Consider the following 19,392-nt stretch of genomic DNA (forward strand, 5'->3'; position numbering starts at 1 on the left):
TTTTTTTTTTTTTTTTTTTTGCCTTTTTTGGAGGGCAATTGGGGTTAAGTAACTTGCCCAAGGTTACATGGCTAGTTTTTTTGTGTGAGTGTTAAGTGTCTGTGGCCGGAACTGAGCTCAGGTCCTCTTGACTCCAGGGCTAGCGCTTTACTCGCTGCACCACCTTACTGCCCCTGTTTGTGTTTTTCTTGTAAAACTTGGCAATGTAGGAAGTGGGTATTATGCCTTTAAAAGAATACATTTTAAATTCCTGTGAATGACAGCTGTGGAAATTCAGCTATCAGATAAATTGCTCTCTCTAATTTTTGGAAATATCTGCATTAGGATGGTATAGTGGGAAAACACTCACGTAACGAAGACTAATTTTATTCTCAGTATGGAAGAGGGTTCAAAAATTAACACAGTTCATGGGTGCATGCATTGCCTTAAGTGATTTATAAAACCATTTCATTTAGCAGTACCAATAAACCATTGTTTCACTTTCTAAACACCTGAAGGAATTTTGATTATATGAATATTTTAAAATTAAATATGATGTATTTCTTGTGGAATTGCCTTTATTGTGTGCTGTGGGTGCAATTTTGTATGTGTGGTAGGCCAGAACAGATGAAGGATTTGTCTTTCTTGGGCTTAACACTTTTTTCATTAGTCTTTAAATTTTTCCTCTGACTGTATTATTTTATTCAAAAGATTATTTAAAAACACCTCTTCTAGTTTCCTCCAGATATTCAAGATTGAAGTTAGAAAATAAAGCACAATACTTAAATTGTAGCATTAGCCTTGATCTCCTCTGTTTCCTGTGATTATCTGTTCTTCCCTCAGGTATGCTTAGGACCATGTCTACCTGTCCTTCTTCAGAGTCATTATTGTATAATAGAGTCTGTATTTGGAGGCAGGAGACCTGAGTTCAAATCCTAGATCGTTGCCCTTAATAACTGTGTAATCTTAACCATCAAAATTTAAGGCTGTAATAGAATGTAAGTTTTGTAAGAGAGCAGTTAATGTTTCATTTTTTATTATTTGTAACCACAGCACCTAACACAATGCTTGGCACATAGTAAGCTCCTCCTAATAAATTCTAATTGATTGATCAAGTCATTTAAACTTCTTCAGTCTTAGTTTGATCCTCTTCAAAATAAGGACAATAATACAAGCACTACCTACCAGTAGAAATGCTGCTCTAAGGAGAGTACTTTGCAAACTCTAAAGCTCTCTATAAGTCTTCCTCCTCCTCATCATCATTATACTAACTTGTAGTTAATTCTTCTCTGGACCATTGTATATGCTCTTTTCTTCTAAACTTTCACAACCATATCTTCTGCTGTTTCATTTTAAGGTCACATTCTTTTGTAGGTAAAGCAGATATATTCCCATTTAAAAATAAGAAAAATGTACTCAGTATTATCAGGTACATATTTAGAGTCAAATACTCTACTGTGACCAGAACCCAGATCTTCTGACTTTTATTTAAAAAGAAACAAAACTATCATATTGGTATTTTATATGTATGTGTAAGCTATTACCTGTTTTATAGATGTGTTGCAAAGATGACTTTGGTGGCATATTTATAGAGTACTTTGAGTGGCTGTGGAATGGCACTAATACTATATAAAAATGACAGATATAGACTTCTCATTGTACTGTTCTTAGAGAGTACTTGAAGGAAAACTAGAAACATAGTCACCTGAGGCATATATGGAATCAAAAGATTTTCCCCCCAAATCCACATAAATACTATAGATTGTGGCTGAAGCTGCCATTCTTCATAGGGGCAGCATTTGCCTTATAGCAATAATGGCATCACCAAACTCCAATAAAAATATTAAAAGCCATAGTGGGGTCTATCTGGCATGTCAGAATAATCATTTGCTTCTGGGAATCACCGTCTTAAAAGTCGGGGAAAGTACAATCCCAATAATGGAGGCCAGCAGCTGTATTGAGAGTCTTCTCAGTCCTCGGTTTGGAAGTGCCATATTCTTAGCTGTTGCTACTTTGTTTTTGCTGTAAAAAGAGAGATACAAAGAAACTTAAGGGCCAGAAGTATTTCAGAAGCTCAGTTAGAAATTTAGCTTCAACTTTATTGTTTTAGCAAATTGTATTTGCTTTATCACTTCGATATAATCTTGAGTTTACTAATATAGAGCTTTTATTTTTTTTTTCTTTAAAGTAGGTGATTGTGTGGACAAGTGGTCAGGAGAAAAGTGAGCTTTTAGAGGTTAGCTATTTAAAATTATTTTCAGTGACTGTTTGAATATTGATTTTTATTTTTCTTATTATTTTTTTATAAGCAATTGGGGTTAAGTAACTTGCTCAAGGTTATATGGCCAGGTGTTTCTGGGTGGGTGCTAAGTGTTAGAGTCCGGATTCGATCCCGACATCATCCTGACTCTGGGGCGGTGCTTTTACTTGCTGTGCTACCTGGCTGCCCCTGAATATTGATTATTAAATTTGTGAAAGTGTATTTTGATGGAGCTGCTACATTACTGTAATTTTTAATCATTCAGTCAATCAGCAAGTCTTATCCTGTGTCCAACACTGTGCTGTTAAGCTCCAGGGTTACAAAAACCAAATGAATTAGCTATTGCCCACAAGGAACTTACATTCTCTGGGGAAGCATATGGAGTGCAACAGAATTTTGTGGAAGTCTTGAGGTGTGTTTAAAATATGGTCAACTAATTAAACATTTCTGTAAACAACTCTATGCTATCTCTTCTGATTCTGTTGACCATTCACTAAGGGCTACGATTTCTAGTTGAGTATAATTAATATTGTGTTGTATTATTTAATTATTTTATTTTATTGCTTTTTGGAGGGGGTAAGGTAGGGCAATTGGGGTTAAGTGATTTGCCCAAGGTCACACAGCTAGAAGTGTCTGAGACCAGATTTGAACTCAGGTCCTCCTGATTCCAGGGCTGGTGCTCTATTCACTGCACCACCTAGCCGCCCACTGTATTATTTAATAACCAATATTTCTCAATGATACATACTTCCTCATTTTGACAGACCCCACTTCTGAAGATCAGAATCTTGTAAGGTGATTACTCCCAGTGCCCAAGAAATTTGCTCCTTAAACAACTCGGGTGGGGCACTACTGTTTCTCCCTTAAATAGAAGTCAGCTGGAGCTATGCTCAGCCCTGGGGATATAGTCCTTGTCCTTGCTTTTCCTTCCCTAATGTTGGAGGTCACCTGATCCAAGAGACAGGGGACCAACGTGGGGAGATCCTGATTGGAGTGATTTTGTTCTTCTAGCCAAGATTGCTAGATGCAGTTGGGTCTCATAAAGCAGCTATTATTTTTTTAAGCTTCCCACAGGGCTGATCAGCCACATCTAAAGACCAGCCCCCTTTCCCTAGCTTCAGATTAATCCTTTCACCTGGGGATTAATCCTAACACCCCACTATCACCTGGAAGTAAAAAGAATGGAGGTGAGAGCATTGCCTCATTGAAATGTCCACCAATTGGGATTGCTTTGCTTTTCTTTGGCAGGGGAGGCCCAAATGATATACTGTCACACCAATTAGAAGGAAGACATACCTAGGTTTAAAAAAACCCTCAATCCCTTTTTGTGTCTTTTGTCACAGATGGAGGTGGGCACAGACCCCTTTATTAATAGGTTCGGTGCCCTATTAGCTATTATCACCCTCAGAGAATTGCCTCAGTTTACCTGTTTGTTAAATTTTATTTGTGGCATAGTTTTACCACTTTTTTCAGGCCTTACCTGAATCAGTATTCATTATTGACATTGGTCTGCAGTTCTAGCTTAGATATTAGAGCTGTATTTGTCTCATAATTGAAATATAGTAGTGTGTTTATTTTCTCAGTTTTCAAGAATAATTTGTGTAATATTGTTGCCTTACCTTAATTAGTTCAAGCTTTGGGTTCAGTAGAGGGACTTTGATTCTCAGTGATGGAGTGACCCCTTGTCACAAGTGATTCATTTGAAGACATAGTGAAGACAGGGCATTATGAAAGAAGAGAAAAGACATAACACTCTTTGAAGTGCTAATAGGAGAGTCTAGTGGAATTATAAGATCTCAGAGGTCATTTAGTACAATCCCCTCATTTTACAGATGGTGAAACTGAGACATAAAGAAGTTAAGTAACTTGCTCAAAACCATACAGGCAGAGATATAGGAATTGAATCAAGTTCCTCTGAATCCAGATGCAGTTCCATCTCTGTTGTGCAGTACATTATTAAACAATGGTCAGATATTAGCATTATAATTTAAATCCAATACTTCTGACTTTAATTAAAAACATGTAGTGGTAATGGCAACTGTTCAAATGTTTGGGGATTTTATGAAGGGTGAATTAAGATAGGAGGCTAGGAGGATTGGGAAGGGGAACTGGGACATTAGATCATCAAAAGCACAACTAAACTAATTTCCACAAGGAAAGGAAATATATTTTTTCCTGTCAGTCTCCAAAAGCTCTTTATGTAGAAGAATTACTCAGTAAATACTGATTGAATGAATTAAAGATATAGGATTTTTGCTTTGAAAATTTGCTTCCAAGAGAAATAGGGTTGTCTTTAGTGGGATGTTTATTGATTGCTATGACCTAGCCCTCTCTTACCTTTCAGTCTTCTTACACTTTACTCCCTTCCATGTACTCTTTGATCTAGTGAAACTGACCTCTATGCTGTTCCATAAATAAGACACTCCATTTCTTGGTTTTCTCTGGCTGTTCCCATTCCTGGCATGCTCACCCATCTCATCTCTGCCTCTTGGTTTCTCCAGCTTCATTTAAGTTTCAACTAAAGTTCCATCTTCTACAGGAAGTCTTTCCCAAGCCCTCTAAATTCCACTGTCTTCCCTATCTTGACTTATTTATGCTGTATGTAGCTTGTTTGCACATATTTGTTTGTTTGTCTCCTGCATTAGACTGTGTGCTCCTTGAGGGAATGATTGTCCTTTGTCTTTTTTTTTCCTTTTTGGAGGAGGGAAGGGTAGTTGGGGTTAAGTGACTTGGCCAAGGTCACAAGGCTAGTAAGTGTTAAGTGTTTGAGGCTGGATTTGAACTCAGGTCTTCCTGACTCCAGGGCCAGTGCTCTATTCACTGCACCACCTAGCCGCCCCCTTTTGTCTTTTTTTATCCCTAGAGCTTAACCTCTTTTTTTATCCATAGAACACAGCACAGTGCCTAGCAAAGGTGGCCATATTACTTATGTATTACCCAGCTTTGTGTTTTAAATCATATGCTTTAGACACTAGACCTGTAGAAGGAAGAGGTGAGATTGCTTTGTTAAAACTCAGATCCCTGATTTTTATTTTGATCTAGATACGACCATCTAACTTCTCTCTGGAGATGCCTTTAAGTAAGGCAAATTTTTTCCCTCCAAATAGCAGCTTTAAACCGGCTCAAGCACCTGGACAAATACTGTTGAAACCTTAGAGTTCTGGAACATAAAGCATAGAAGAGGCAATTTTGGCCTGAAAAATGTTAAGGGCAGGTGTTACTAGTTGCCTGTCTTGATCATAAAATAGTCTCAGTATTGCTCCTGTGAAATACCAGATTTTGAGTAGAACTGTATTCAGATGGGCCCACCAGGAGATATTTAGCTGTAAATGTTCCTCCAAGTAGCCAAATGCATTGACATGTTGGATTAAGTTTAGTATTGTTCATTTAAATGCTGGAGAATGTATGCCAAACATAATGATTTTACTTTTAGTATAGTTGATGCTAAACTATTCTTTCTGGCAGTTTTTAACAGACTCAGCTGCTCCTTAAGGTCACTCCTAGTTTGAGATGATAAAAAATGTCATATATTACAAGAGGATGCTGCTTGCTTGTCTTCCTGTTTGCTAGGGCTAGAGAATATGCATCTAGTTCATCCAATAACTATATAGAATATGAAGGTAAAAGATACAAAGAGGCAGATTTCAGATGGATCTTAGCACAAACTTCTTCATGCTTAAAACTGCCCAGAAGTGAAATAGACTTCTTTGTTAACCACTAGAGATAGCCCTTTTAGGTCACTTCCAATTCTCAGATTCTGAGAAATAAAATTGAAACTGTTTTATTGCATTTTGGATTAGAATTTAACTATTGGGGCAGAGTCAAGATGGCAAAGTAGAAACAGAACCTCTGGCAAGGCTCCGGCTCTCACCACCCCAAATCCATGTTAAAGGAGACTCTAAACAAACTTTGAAGCTACAGAACACAAAATGACACAGAGAAGCTAACCTCCCACTGAGGACAGGCCGAAAGGAATCGGCCAGTACAGTGCTCTGGGAGCAAAGCCCAGGCCCATGCTGAGGTTTTGGCCCCAGGGCGGGCCTGACCGGTGGGCAGCTGGAGGGACTCCAGATCACCAGCAGCTGTGGCGGTTTCCAGATTTATCAACACATAGATGCTAAGGACAAAGTAAGAGGTCAGTGCAGTCTGGACTTTGGGACCCAGTAGTTGGGAGTGCGTTGGCTTTTGCCCCCGAGGCGAGAAGCTGCTGAGGAGGCATGGCTATGGAGCCACCCCCACGAGGCAGCTTCAGCTCCTGGCCTGCAGAGTGTAGGGGGACCAGGCACGAGTCTGAGGGGTAATCGCTCTTGCTTTAACCTGCTTGGATCTGGATTGCAGTGTAGGGTTGATGTCCTGGGGTGTGTGTCCAGCTTGCCTGAGTGTGTGCAGGCTTACACCCAGCTAATACCTCCGGCAGCTGAGAAAACCCCAGCATTTGGGATGGAAGCTCCCCTGTCTGGTGGCAGAGTCCTACTGTGGCAAAAAGCCCAACAGTCAGGTAATTGAGTTGCAACGTGACCAGGCAAAAGAAGCAAAGCAAACAGAAGAACCTAACATTAGACTCCTATTTTGGGGACAAAAAGGAGCAAAGCATGGAACAGGAGGAAGACAGTGAAGTCAGAACTCCTGCACCAAAAGCTTCTAAGGAAAACCGGAGCTGGTTACAGGCCATAGAGGACCTTAAGACGCAGATAAGAGAAGTGGAGGAAAAATTAGGAAGAGAAATGAGAATGATGCAAGAAAATTATGAAATGAGAGTCAACAGCCTCACTGAGGAAAATACACCTTAAAAAATAGACTTAACTCAAATGGCAAAAGAGGCTCAAAAAGGCAATGAGGAGAAGAATGCCTTAAAAAGCCAAATTTGCCAGATGGAAAAAGAATCTCAAAAGCTCAATGAGGAGAATCATTACTTCAGAATTAGATTGGAGCAAATGGAAACTAATGACTTTATGAGAAATCAAGATGCTGTTAAACAGATCCATACAAATGAAAGAATGGAAGGCAAGGTGAAATATCTCATGGGAAAAACCACTGACCTGGAAAATAGATCCAGGAGAGAGAATTTAAAAATTATTGGACTACCTGAAAGCCATGATCAAAGAAAGAACCTAGAAATCATCCTCCAAGAAATTCTCAAAGAAAAGTGCCCTGATGTTTTAGAACCAGAAGGCAAAGTAGAGGTTGAAAGAATCCACTGATCACCTCCTGGAAAAGATCCCCAAAAGAAAACTCCTAGGGATATTATAGACAGGTTCCAGAATTCCCAGATCAAGGACAGAATATTACAAGCAGCCAGGAAGAAACAATTTGACTATTGTAGAAGCACAATCAGGATAACCCAGGATCTGGCAGCTTCTACACTGAGGGATTGAAGGGCTTGGAATATGATATTCTGGAGGGCAAAGGAGCTGGGATTAAAACCAAGAATCACCACCCAGCAAAACTGAGTATCATGTTTCAGGGGAAAATATGGTCATTCAGTGGAATAGAGGACTTTCAAGCATTCTTGCTGAAAATACCAGAGTTGAATAGAAAATTTTACATTCAGATTCAAGAAACATGAGAAGGTAAACAGGGAAAAGAAACCATAAGAAACTTATCAAAGTGGAACTATTAACATTCCTACATGGAAAAAGTATAATTGTAACTGATGAAACTTTTCTCAGTATGAAAATAGTTGTAGGGAATATATAAATGTCTATAAATCTCTATATATGAGGGTATATGGGCATATGAATACACATGTGAATGTGTGTATATATGTTTACAGGTATTCATAGATGGGGGGCACAGGACCAATTTAATAGGAAGAGATGATACTTAAAAGGTGAAATTAAGAGGTGAGAGAGGAATATAATGAGAGGAGATGGGGAGAGACAGAATGGGGTAAACTATCTCATATAGAAGAGTCAAGGGAAAATGGTTACAATGGAGGGGAAGAATAGGAAGGCAGAAGGGAATGAGTCAACCTTATTCTCATTGAATTTGGCTCGGGGAGGGAATGAAATACACACTCAATAGGGTATCTCACCCTCCAGGAGAGTACGGAGGAAAGGGATGAGAAGGGGGATGGTGGAATGGAGGGCAGGCTTGTGGGGGACGGAAGTTGGAAGCACTCACTTTTGACAAGGGACGGGATCAAAGTAGAGAATAGAACTAGTGGGAGATGGGATAGGAGGGAGGGAAATATAGTCATCAGTCTTTTACAGTATATCAGCTACGTTAATATTTTGCGTAAGCTACACATGTACAACCTATACTGAACTGCTTATCTTTCCAGTAAGGGCGGGTGACAAGGCAGGAAGGGAATGAATCTCGAGTCCAAAGTTTTAAAATCAAATGTTAAAATATATATATATATATATATATATATATATATATATATATATATACTATTCATAATACTATTTTACATGCATTTGGGAAATAAGTTAAACAGGCACTGGGGCATAGAAATCCACCATGCCCTACTGGAAAAGTCAAAGGGGGTATGAGAGAAGATATGGGAGAGAGCAGTTTGGAGGAGGAGATATACTGTGGGACTGCTATTTTGTGGTGGTGGGTAGGGGAAAAAAAGGGGGTAGATGTGTAATTCAAAATCTGGTGGAAATGAATGATGTAAATCAGAAGTTAATACAGCATTTGAAAAATGAAAAAAAAATAATTTAACTTTTAATCTATTAGAATTTAACTATTAATATTTTCATTGAACTTTTGATTACCTGCAATTTTTATTCTTCTAAAAATGTGTTGTTCTGTAACAGAGGTATCAGACTCCTAGAGTTCTTTGTGGCCTGCAAAATTCCAGGGGAAGCTGGAATCAGATTAAAATGGAATTGGGAAATGTTTAATAAAATAAATTAAAGAACAGTGCAACATAAATTATGTTACTTTATAACTTTCTAAATAGGTATGCAGTTTGTAGCGATCCCTTTCTATTTGAGTGGCTACCACTGTTCTATATGATCTTTTTACTATAGCACCATAGGGAGAAAGTTTGTTTTAAAAAGATGGATGGATGTGGGAGGATATATAGTAATTTGGCATTGTTGAAAATGCAGTGCAGTCACTTCTCTCTTTCTGTTCAGTTCTTGGCCAAATTCATTGTCCCATCTGCTAGTTCTGTCCAAGGTTTATGTACTGACTGCATGTTATTATATGGTTAATTTTCATCCTTCATCAACTTAGTTTTTCTTGTGTGAATTACTAAGATGGTCTCTCTTGAATGACCATGTATCTCATTGTGTGGCCATCCTGAATTAATCCAGGTCTCAGTTTAGTCATCTTGTCATCTCCAAATGGGAGCACCTAGAGAAGTTTGTCATCTAGATCCATCAGTCAGCAGACAATTTTAAAATGCTTGCAGTGTGCCAGACCCCGAAGTAGATATTGTGGATAAAACGACAAAAATGAAATAATCCCTGCCTTCAATGAGTTTACATCTATAAATGTGTATAAAATGTATTCACAGAAATACAAGGTAAGTGAGAAGGCAATAACCAAGGGAATTAGGATAGGCTTCATACAGAAGGCTTCACTTAGAGGAAAACTAGTTTGGCTAGATACATGGAGTATGTGAAGGGAAATAATGTTTAATAGGATTAGGAAGGTAGATTGGAGCCTGGTTGTCAAGGATTTTAAAGGGCAAATGAAAAATTAGACTTTGATTCCATAGATATAGGGAAGCTGCTGGCATTTACTGAGAAGTTTATTATTATTATCAATTAATTTACTAAAGCATTTTCCTATGCTTTAGGAAAATCACTCTGGCAATTGGGTAGAGAATAGATTTTAAATTCCTCTTCTGTTTGTAATTTGTGCAGAAAACGACACAAATACCATTGATGACTTATGTTTCCCTCTCTTTTAGGCCTGACTTCTTACTGATGCTCAGAGTGTCATTGAGGTGGGCTTTTTGGTGATGACTGAACAGGGCAAATGTGATGCCTTGATGGAGAAAGTTTCTAGAAGCTTGGAAAAAAAGGGGAGGAGAGAATGGGATGGGAGAACACAGTAGCTTGATAGAATAGAAGGGTCCTATGAATTTTTATTTTTCTTCCTGTTTACCATAGGGTGTAAATAATACCCAATGTATAGATGACAAGCAAAAAATATTTGTGGAAAGAATAAATGAATAAACTAAGTAAAGTCCATAGAAAATTTACCCTCTTTTATTTTTTTACTTCATTGTGAAGGACAGTGAGAAAACCATAAGGATGAAATAAGGCCTGAACTGATGAGCATATATGTATACTGCCACTATTTCAAAGATTTACACGTATTGTTTGCTTTAAATTCCTTTTACATTGCCTTTTAACTCCTGAAAACAAATTTTCTGAACTATATATTAGAATATTCACTTTGGTTGGCTACACACAGCATTCTGTTCCTTTTATTTCATAAGAAATCATTTTTAAAATCAATTGACTTTTAATTGAGTATCATTAAAGTTTTGCGATTGTAAATATTTAATTTATTTTATTATAATATGCAGTAAGACATCCCCCCTTGTAGATAGTAATTCAAAGAAAAATTGGCCCTTTTTTTTTAAACTTTTTTTTTTTTTAAAAAGCAATTGGGGTTAAGTAACTTGCTCAAGGTTACACGGCCAGTTATTTCTGGGTGTGGTGCTAAGTATAAGAAACTGGATTCATCCCAGGTCATCCCGACACTGGGGCCCGTGCTCTTACTCCCTGAGCCACCTGGTCACCCCTAAGCAATTGGGGTTAAGTAACTTGCTCAAGGTTACATGGCCAGGTGTTTCTGGGTGGGTGCTAAGTGTCTGAGCTCGGATTCGATCCCAGTTCATCCCGACTCTGGGGCCAGTGCTCTTACTCGCTGTGCTACCAGGCCGCCCCTGTTTTTTAACTTAATAAAATTAACACAAGTATGAGGCATACTTCTTTTAGAACAATTATAATAAGATCACATACCATGTACACATTCACCTGAAAATCTAAAGCATTTTAAACTGATGATTATTAGGACAGTTGAGAACGGATTTCAATTGAGTCATTATTGGCAGAGGTAATTCAGTGTTCTTGAAAATAAAGAAACTTGGGGAGTGAAAAAGTAATTAGATGCTTTATGACATTATGATTTTTTTTTTTTAAAGCAGTCGGGGTTAAGTAACTTGCTCAAGGTTACACAGCCAGTTATTTCTGGGTGTGGTGCTAAGTATCAGAGCTTGGATTCGATCCCAGGTCATCCCAGCTCTGGGGCCGGTGCTCTTACTCACTGAGCCACCTGGCCGCCCCTACATTATAATTTTTTAAAAGAATATTCTCTGTATTTGGTGATTTATGATGATCATAGTCAAATGGATAATTTAGGATCTAAAAAACGCCCAACAGCAAATCTGATCTTGTTATGTTTGACCAGGTTCCTCACAGCTTTGCCAGCTCCTTTGTGCACCCAGTTGCAAAGTAGCTTCCAATTGCAGTGCACAGCAGGTGTACTTTGAAGCTTTCCCAGTTTGATGGAAGCGTAGGAAATCCCAAGGCTACTCCACAGTTGTTCACTTAATTCCATTTTTTTTTTTTGAGGCAGTCAGGATTAAGTGACTTGACCAGGGACACACAGCTAGTAAGTGTTTGAGCCCAGATTTTATTTCAGATCCTCTTCACTCCAGGGCTAGTGTTCTATCCACTATGCCACCTAGCTACCCCTCAGTTCAACCTTTTAACAGAATTACAGGCCTCTAAAGTCTTTTTCAGTGATAAATAGATTGATAGACAGTCAGACAAATGGTATTTATTAAATATTTTCTATGTGCCAAGCACTGTGGTACAAATGCAAAGAATAAGACTTTTCCTGCCCTCAAGAAACTTAAATTTTAATGGGAAAAGACTCTATCTAAAGAGTATCTGAAGTGTGTGTGGGGATGGGAGGGAGAGATGTGGAGACCTGAATCCAGGCAAGATAAAGTCAAAGCTTGCCAGTAAAGTTCTTGGGTGGATCCAGGTGGGAAGACCAATTTTTCCTTTGGCAGAGGGTAGGGATGATTAGTGAGAGTGGACTTGAATGGAGAAGTCATGGCATGGTAATAATGGGGAAGTTTCAGGTATGTGATCTTATTAAGGTCCTTTCACCTTTTTTTTTTCCACTTATGATATTGCGAATCTAATGAATTGGATGTATTATAGTAGGGATTAGCCACAAAAGGTGTTTTTGATTAATTGTTTAAAGAAGGTAAGTACTAGATGACATAACAGTGTTAATCTGTCTGTGGCCAACAATATTATTTCTTTAGTTATAAGCTATTGTTAACTGAGTGGCATTTAGTCTCTAGGCTTGAGTCTGTGGGAGATCCAACAGCCTAACTAAGTCTCTTAATTTTCATATTACTTTATTTGAACCTTTCTCATTCTCTCAGCATATCTGAATTTGAGTTATGTTAATTGTTTATAGATCTTATCTATCACACCAATAAGATTGTATATCCTGTGAGGACACAGGTGACCTGGTGTCTGATTTCTGTATTCCTGTCTCCATGATGCTAATAATGATTTGTATATGGCATATGTTTAATAAATATTTGCTAAATTTGTTGATAAAGGCTTATTATCACTAAGATTTGTTACAGTTTCAAGGTTCTCAGTTTCTGTTAATTTGGATTTTTTTTCCCCTAAAGGGTATTTTCATTCATTCATTTCCATCTATGCAATATTATATCCCCATTAGGATCCTCCCAGACATATAACAATAGAAGTTGTGGTTATAGAAAAAAAAATCTCTTCCAGTAGATAGATAAAATTAATAATATTCTTTCCAAATATAATCTTCATGCCAGCCTAGATGTAATTAAAAATAAAAAAAAACCTATACATATATTTCTCACTACAAGGTAGTCTTATAGTCTATGATTGTGGGGACTATCAGTTATAAATGATAATTAGCTGACACCACTAATGTTCCAGAATAATTTTCTTATACCTTTCCTCAAGAGTAGCACCTTTAGAATTCTGTAAAAACTTGAGCCTTTAAATTGTTGGTTATAAAGAATGGTTCTCTGGAAGGAGGTGTGGAAAGAAACATAGAGGGAAATCTAGATTATTTTAAAAACAAGAAATTAACAAAACATCTTTTTCAAAATTTGACATTCAAAAGTAGAATATAAATTTAAAGGAAAAGTTAACAAATTTCATACTGCAGAAGGGAGTTTCAGAACTATTGCAATTTTCATACACTTTTTAAAAATAGGAATACTTGATAACCTTGAGCTTCTTTTTGTATTTCCCTCATCCTTCCCCCACCCTGCCAAATTCTTCTTTTTTTCCCCTTCCCCTCATAGACTTTTTTCTCTTATTTCTCTGTTCCCCTGTACTTTCCAGTCTCACATCTTCTGTTTTTCCTTCCCTTCATGTGTAGTTGTTGGTTTTTTAGCCCTCTTATCTCCCCCCAGGTTTGTCTTTTTCTTAACTACACATAATGTAAAACTCACATACTTTTTGTTTTGTTACTTAGATTTATTGAATAAGATTTTAGTTTGCTTGTTTTAAAGCTGAAAAGATACTGAAAGGAACATTTTATATTTCCTTTATTTTGCACATAAAAACAGAAAAATTGCACTGAAATTAAATTGTCTTTTGTTTTTGTGGGATTCTTTTTGTTTTCTCCCTGTCAGTAGACTTTTATATAACTTTTCCTACCTCTCCACTGTGGAGGTTATGTTCAGTTTCTAGATCAGTCATCAATAATACAATAATAATAGCTGGTTTTTTATAATGATTTAAGGTTTGTAAAACATTACATGACATCATCTCAGTTGTTTGTTACTGGAGTATTATTCTATTTTATAGAAAAAGAAAGCCTATAGTAACACAACTGGTAATTAATTGTCAGAGGCAGAATTGCTATTTAGATCTCTTATAACTATATTTCCACTTTACCATGCTGCCTCTTTATATGTATATGCCGTAGCTATTGGAGGCTTTAAAAAAAAAGACAAATTGGTCTCTGAGATGATTTCATTACATATCCTTCCAGCTCTAATATACTTTTTTGCAAAATGGTAAGAGTGAAATCCTGGTTAGGATAAACCACTGAAATTGTAGTTTCAAACATAGTTTAATTTTCCTGTGCAAGGTCCAAAGTTTGTTGTTTTGTATTTTTCCTAAGCATAATTTCTTTTAGTAGACATCATATAACCAGTTTGGATGATCAAAACAAGGCCATTAAGACTTGTTCTTATATAAGTATGCAATAATCTACAGGGAATAAAAAGACTTTCTAAAGTCTATTGTCTTTAGTTATGGTTTCAGAATTAATGTCAAAGCTAACATAATAACTGGAGGATTGGCTGAGTACTTGTCATTTAAGTAATGTTATTTTGACACTACATAATGACCTATCTGTAATAGCACCATTTATTTTTAAAAATTCCTTGTAGGCATTATTGATATGATAGGGCAGCATAGAGATGTCAGTTTTATGGCTCTGAAGATCTACTACACATTTTGTAAACGTATTTCAGTTACATTTTGGCAGTAAAGAGAGCAGGAAGATAATGCTTCCATTAAAGTGATCAACTACGCATGTAGAAATTGGGTGGGAAGATGTGTGAAAATGCTTTTAGATGAAACCCATTTTCATGTGTAAATTGCCTCTGTTGCGTATATAACTGTCTCATAATGCCTTTGGGTAATTCAGTGAGTATGGCACTGGAAATAGTGGTTGTACATGCTGATCTCAGAGAAGGAGGTGTATAAATTGCTTTATAATAAGTCTGGCTGTTGACTACTCAGATGTTATTTTATATTAACCCAATTTTTCTGTATTTTTTCCCTGTTCTTTTAAATAGTTGATTAAAATTAAAATTAAATCTTTTACCATTCCAGATCTTTTTTTTACTTCTCATTCTTAAAAATGTTGCCATGAATAAAAATAAAAACTATCTTCTCTCTCCTGCCACATGGGACAATGTGCCTTAATATTTCAGGACATTAATATTTTAACAGTTGGGTTGGTTAAAACTGAACAATGAAAGAAACCTAATTATTTTTCTCATATTTGTAGTGTAATCTTATCCAAATACCTTTTTAATTATATCCTAGTGACTTTCATTATAAATTATACCCTCTTATTTGATAGATTCTTTTACTTTTAGAAATGCCACCAGGAAAATGTTAAAGACTAATTTTATGCTTTTTTCTTTGTTGCTTTGTTGTTCCGTTGTTAACTTGACTTACAGTGCTTCTGTTTCTTAGAAATACATGAATTGTATTTCTTTGCTTCTTCTGTCAGTTCTGATCACTTTCTTTGCTTTCCTTCTTATCTTTTTCATCTGCTATATACAGATTTCCTCTTCTGATGTTCTTCAGCCTTTGGTATCCTCTCCTCTGCAAGCTGCTGCTGAGAAAAACAAATTGGAGGTATCTAATTTTGTAAAAAGCAGATTGTATTTTAGAATACCAACTTTAAGTTTACTCCCCTCTGCCCTTTTATATTTGATTGTGTTTCTCTGAGTTCCCCAAATTTGAAGTTCAACATATTTTTATTTTCTAGTCTATATCTCTGTGTAAACCTATATAGTCAGAGTCTTAATCCATACCTTTTTAAAAGCTATTGTTTTATTTATTTACCTCTTCTCAGTTTTTTTTAGATATTTCCATTTAACTGCTGTTGAGTTCATTTGTTTTTAGTGAGTTCTGTAGATTAACTATCTTTTAATTTTCTTTTAAAGGTTTCATATCTACAAATATTGGGCAGAGATGTTAAAATATCTTTATTTTATCATTAAGAAAGTGCTACTGGGTCAAATTTAAAATTTTACATTAATTTACATTGTGGGAGTTAAATATATAAATGTTGAATTGTAAAAATATAGGATGGAATGAGAAATATTTTTATTTTCAGCAAAGAGTTTAGTACTATAAACAGCAATCTTTAGGAATTTTGATGAACTGGTTGCAACTTATGATCTATAATCTTTTTGAAGTTAAATGTTTTGAAATAGCTATTCAGGTAGTCCTGGCAGAAATATTAATATATAAAATTCTGATGAGTAGGGATTAGTATATGTCTCCAGCACATAGGATGTACTTAATAAATACTTGGTGATTGAGATATACAATTTCAAAGAGATCTTTATTCTAAAATAGTCCCAATCTGAATAAAGTGCAATAGTGATAAATAAAAATTCTTACTTTCAGGTTAAAAAAATCTGCTTCAAAAGTGGGAAGGTATGACTATATCTGTATGATAAAACAAACCTGAGGTTGTCAACTGAAAATCACTAGTTACTCTTTGGAACTGATAAATCAGGAGAAATGTAGGAGAGGCAACATTATACAATCCAATCTCACATACTCACTAGCTTTGTGACCCTGTGCAAGTTGCTTAAACCCTGTTTGCCTCAGTTTCCTCACCTGTAAATGGGGTTGTTACAAAGATCAAATGAGATAATAATTGTAAAGCTCTTAGTACAGTGACTGGCTCATAGTAATCACTATGTAAATGTTTATTAATAATAATGTATATAGAGAGCCAACCTTGAAGCCAAAAAGATTAAAGTGTTGCTTCACACATTGTTTATGTGTCGGGCAAGTCACTGACTTCCCCTAAATGGGGTCATGAAGAGCAGGGCAAGATTGAAAACAACTGAACAGGTTGCTCACCTCTCAGTGCTCCAGGTCAGTGATGTCAAACTCACAGAAATGAAGGCCATTAAACTGCAAATAAAGATCTGTGCAGGTCACATAATAAGAAAAACTACATATTATCTATTTTATTGTATTTTTATTTTGTTAAATATTTCTCAATTATATTTTAATCTAGTTCTGGTCCATCTTGGAGGCAGCAAGCTACATGTTTGAGACCTCTACTCTAGACAACACTCTAAGACTATAAGCTGCAGAGAAGTTGGCCACCCTGTGTTAGTGGAGGCTTTTTCCTTGCCTGGAGTTTCCCTATACCAGTGAAATCCCAGTTACAGTTACTATTTTTGTTTTAACTATAGGCACATGGGTGGGGCTACTGATAAATGGCTAAAAAAGTGAAGGGAATGTGTTCTTAGTCTGCATTAAAGGACATTATGTCTAGTGTTCAGCTCTCCTCTGCCCTTGTCTGATCATATCTACATTCATTTTGAAACATTGAGCATTTTATAGGATAGATTGGGCCTAGGGTGCTTTAGTTGTTGGCCTAAATTAGCATATAGGTCTTGGGCATATACCATTCTTGAGAGAGGAGCAATGGGAGACATGCATACTATCCATGTCTTGATAGTATGCTAACAACAAACTGGAGAGCTGTATATGGAATATTCTGCCTTATCATCTCGAAACCCAGAATTTAGACTCATTCCATTAGTATAGCAACATTTTGGATTATATAGCCTTCTGAGTTAATTTGGGAACCAAAGGACCATTTATAATATTGCTTTCTATGGGAATATACCCTAGGAGGTTTCAAACAACTAGCCTATAGAGGAAATTTTGGAGCATAGTTAGGAACTCTGCAGGTTTTATTTGCTATTTTAACCATATAATATTGTAGTTATGGCATATTTTTAAAAGATATAATTTAGATACATAGTTTCATTTCCTCCAATATAAAATTAATGAATTTTTTTCCTTTGCTATATTTATATCTCTCATTCTTGCTAATTCCATATTTGTTCTGTTTGTTAATTTAATTTCTTTCCTTTAAAAAACAAAACATTACATTTATTTTTAGGATGTAGCCCAAGGATGCTTTAAGGAATTAAGGAAGTAATTTTCCAAATAAAACATAAACTTATCTTACTCTTTCCTTTTACTTTTTGGTAGGAGATATGTTTCTTTGCTTTGTGTCTTGTGTGTGTGTGTATCCCATCGAGTAGAAAGAAACACTTTAATAATACTAGTGTCTGTTGCTTAAGTATACTGTTGCTTTTTTGATTTAGAGAATCATCTAAGCATGTGAAATAATTTTTGTTATTTAGTCATTTTTCAGTTGTATACTACTCTTTGTGGCTCCGTTTGGGGTTTCTTGGTAAAGATACTAGAGTGATTTGCCATTTCCTTCTCCACCTCATTTTACTGATGAGGAAACTGAGACAAATAGGGTTAAGTGACATGCCTAGAGTCACACAGCTACTAAGTATCTGAGGCCACATTTGAATTCAAGAGGAGGAGTCTTCCTGACTCCAAGGCCCAGCACTCTGCCTACTACATCACCTAGCTATCTTGTATAGTCATGGTAAGAGCTTATTTTTGTATCAATTTGCAATTACAAAATGCTTTCCTGCTAACAATTCACACAAAAGTAGTGCTGATATTATATTACCCATATTTTGCAAAAGGGAAAAATGAAGCTCAAAGGTGGTAAGTAATTTGACCAAAATTTTATAGCTAGTTTGAGAAAGAATTCAAACCAGGGCATTTCAGCTACAAAAATACTATTCTTTTCACACAGTACCTCTTGCCTATTTTCCTTTCTTAAACTAATAATATTTATATGGACAGTGATTCTGAAAATAATTCTTAAAATGTGAAATATATTTTTGTGAAAATAATGCTCATAATTTATGTATTTAGACGGATAGTTTATTGGTGCTTTTAAAATTTCTTCTATCATACTCATTTCCCTGTGACCTGCTGCTTCTTCCAATCCCCACTCCCAACAGGGGATGAGAGTTACTCCCCTCTAGAAATATAGTTGAAGAAAACAAGCTGAAACATTGGCTATTTTTGATCATGTGTTTTATTTTGATAATTTGATTACCATCAAACTTCTCTCCCTTTTTTTAGAAAGAAAAGGAGAAAAAAAAGGAAGAGAAAAAGAAAGAGAAGGAACCAGAAAAACCTTCAAAACCCATTTCAGCTGAAAAGGTAAAACACTTTCTTATTTTTAGAAAAAAGGAAAAGGAATTCTTGTGTATTTAGAAGTGATAATCTAAATATATGACTATTAAATTTACAAATGACTACCCAGAATCTGTTATATACAAGACATTATACTAGGTAGGCATAATGGACTAGAGGTGTGGAGGAAGAAAGATGTCTAAGATATTGTACTTATTCAAAAGGAGCCTACAGTTTTATATGCGAGCTATGTACACAAAAGACAAAACAGTAGGTGACAAATAATAAGAGATAAAAATAAAGTACTATATGAATTTAGAGGCAAGAGAGAGAATACTTTTTGCTAGGATGATCAGGGAAGGA

At 36.1% G+C, this 19,392-nt stretch overlaps 1 protein-coding gene across 7 annotated transcripts in view; it reads left to right on the forward strand.

Moving 5' to 3' along the window:
- Window positions 1–19,392, forward strand: part of SMAP1 (small ArfGAP 1) — a 242,915-nt gene that overhangs the window by 139,965 nt on the left and 83,558 nt on the right. For 5 of the 7 annotated variants that reach the window (XM_069070730.1, XM_069070734.1, XM_069070729.1 and 2 more), the window contains 2 exons: window positions 15,541–15,615; window positions 18,976–19,056. In XM_069070730.1, the coding sequence (XP_068926831.1) occupies window positions 15,541–15,615; window positions 18,976–19,056 (156 nt within the window). The remainder of the gene's footprint in view (window positions 1–15,540; window positions 15,616–18,975; window positions 19,057–19,392) is intronic. The other 2 variants (XM_069070732.1, XM_069070731.1) reach the window with 1 other exon arrangement.

The sequence above is a fragment of the Petaurus breviceps genome, unplaced genomic scaffold (genome assembly GCF_028583685.1).
Source record: "Petaurus breviceps papuanus isolate PSGF00001 unplaced genomic scaffold, PetGlider_PUasm1.0 90822, whole genome shotgun sequence".
Taxonomy (NCBI): Eukaryota; Metazoa; Chordata; class Mammalia; order Diprotodontia; family Petauridae; genus Petaurus; species Petaurus breviceps.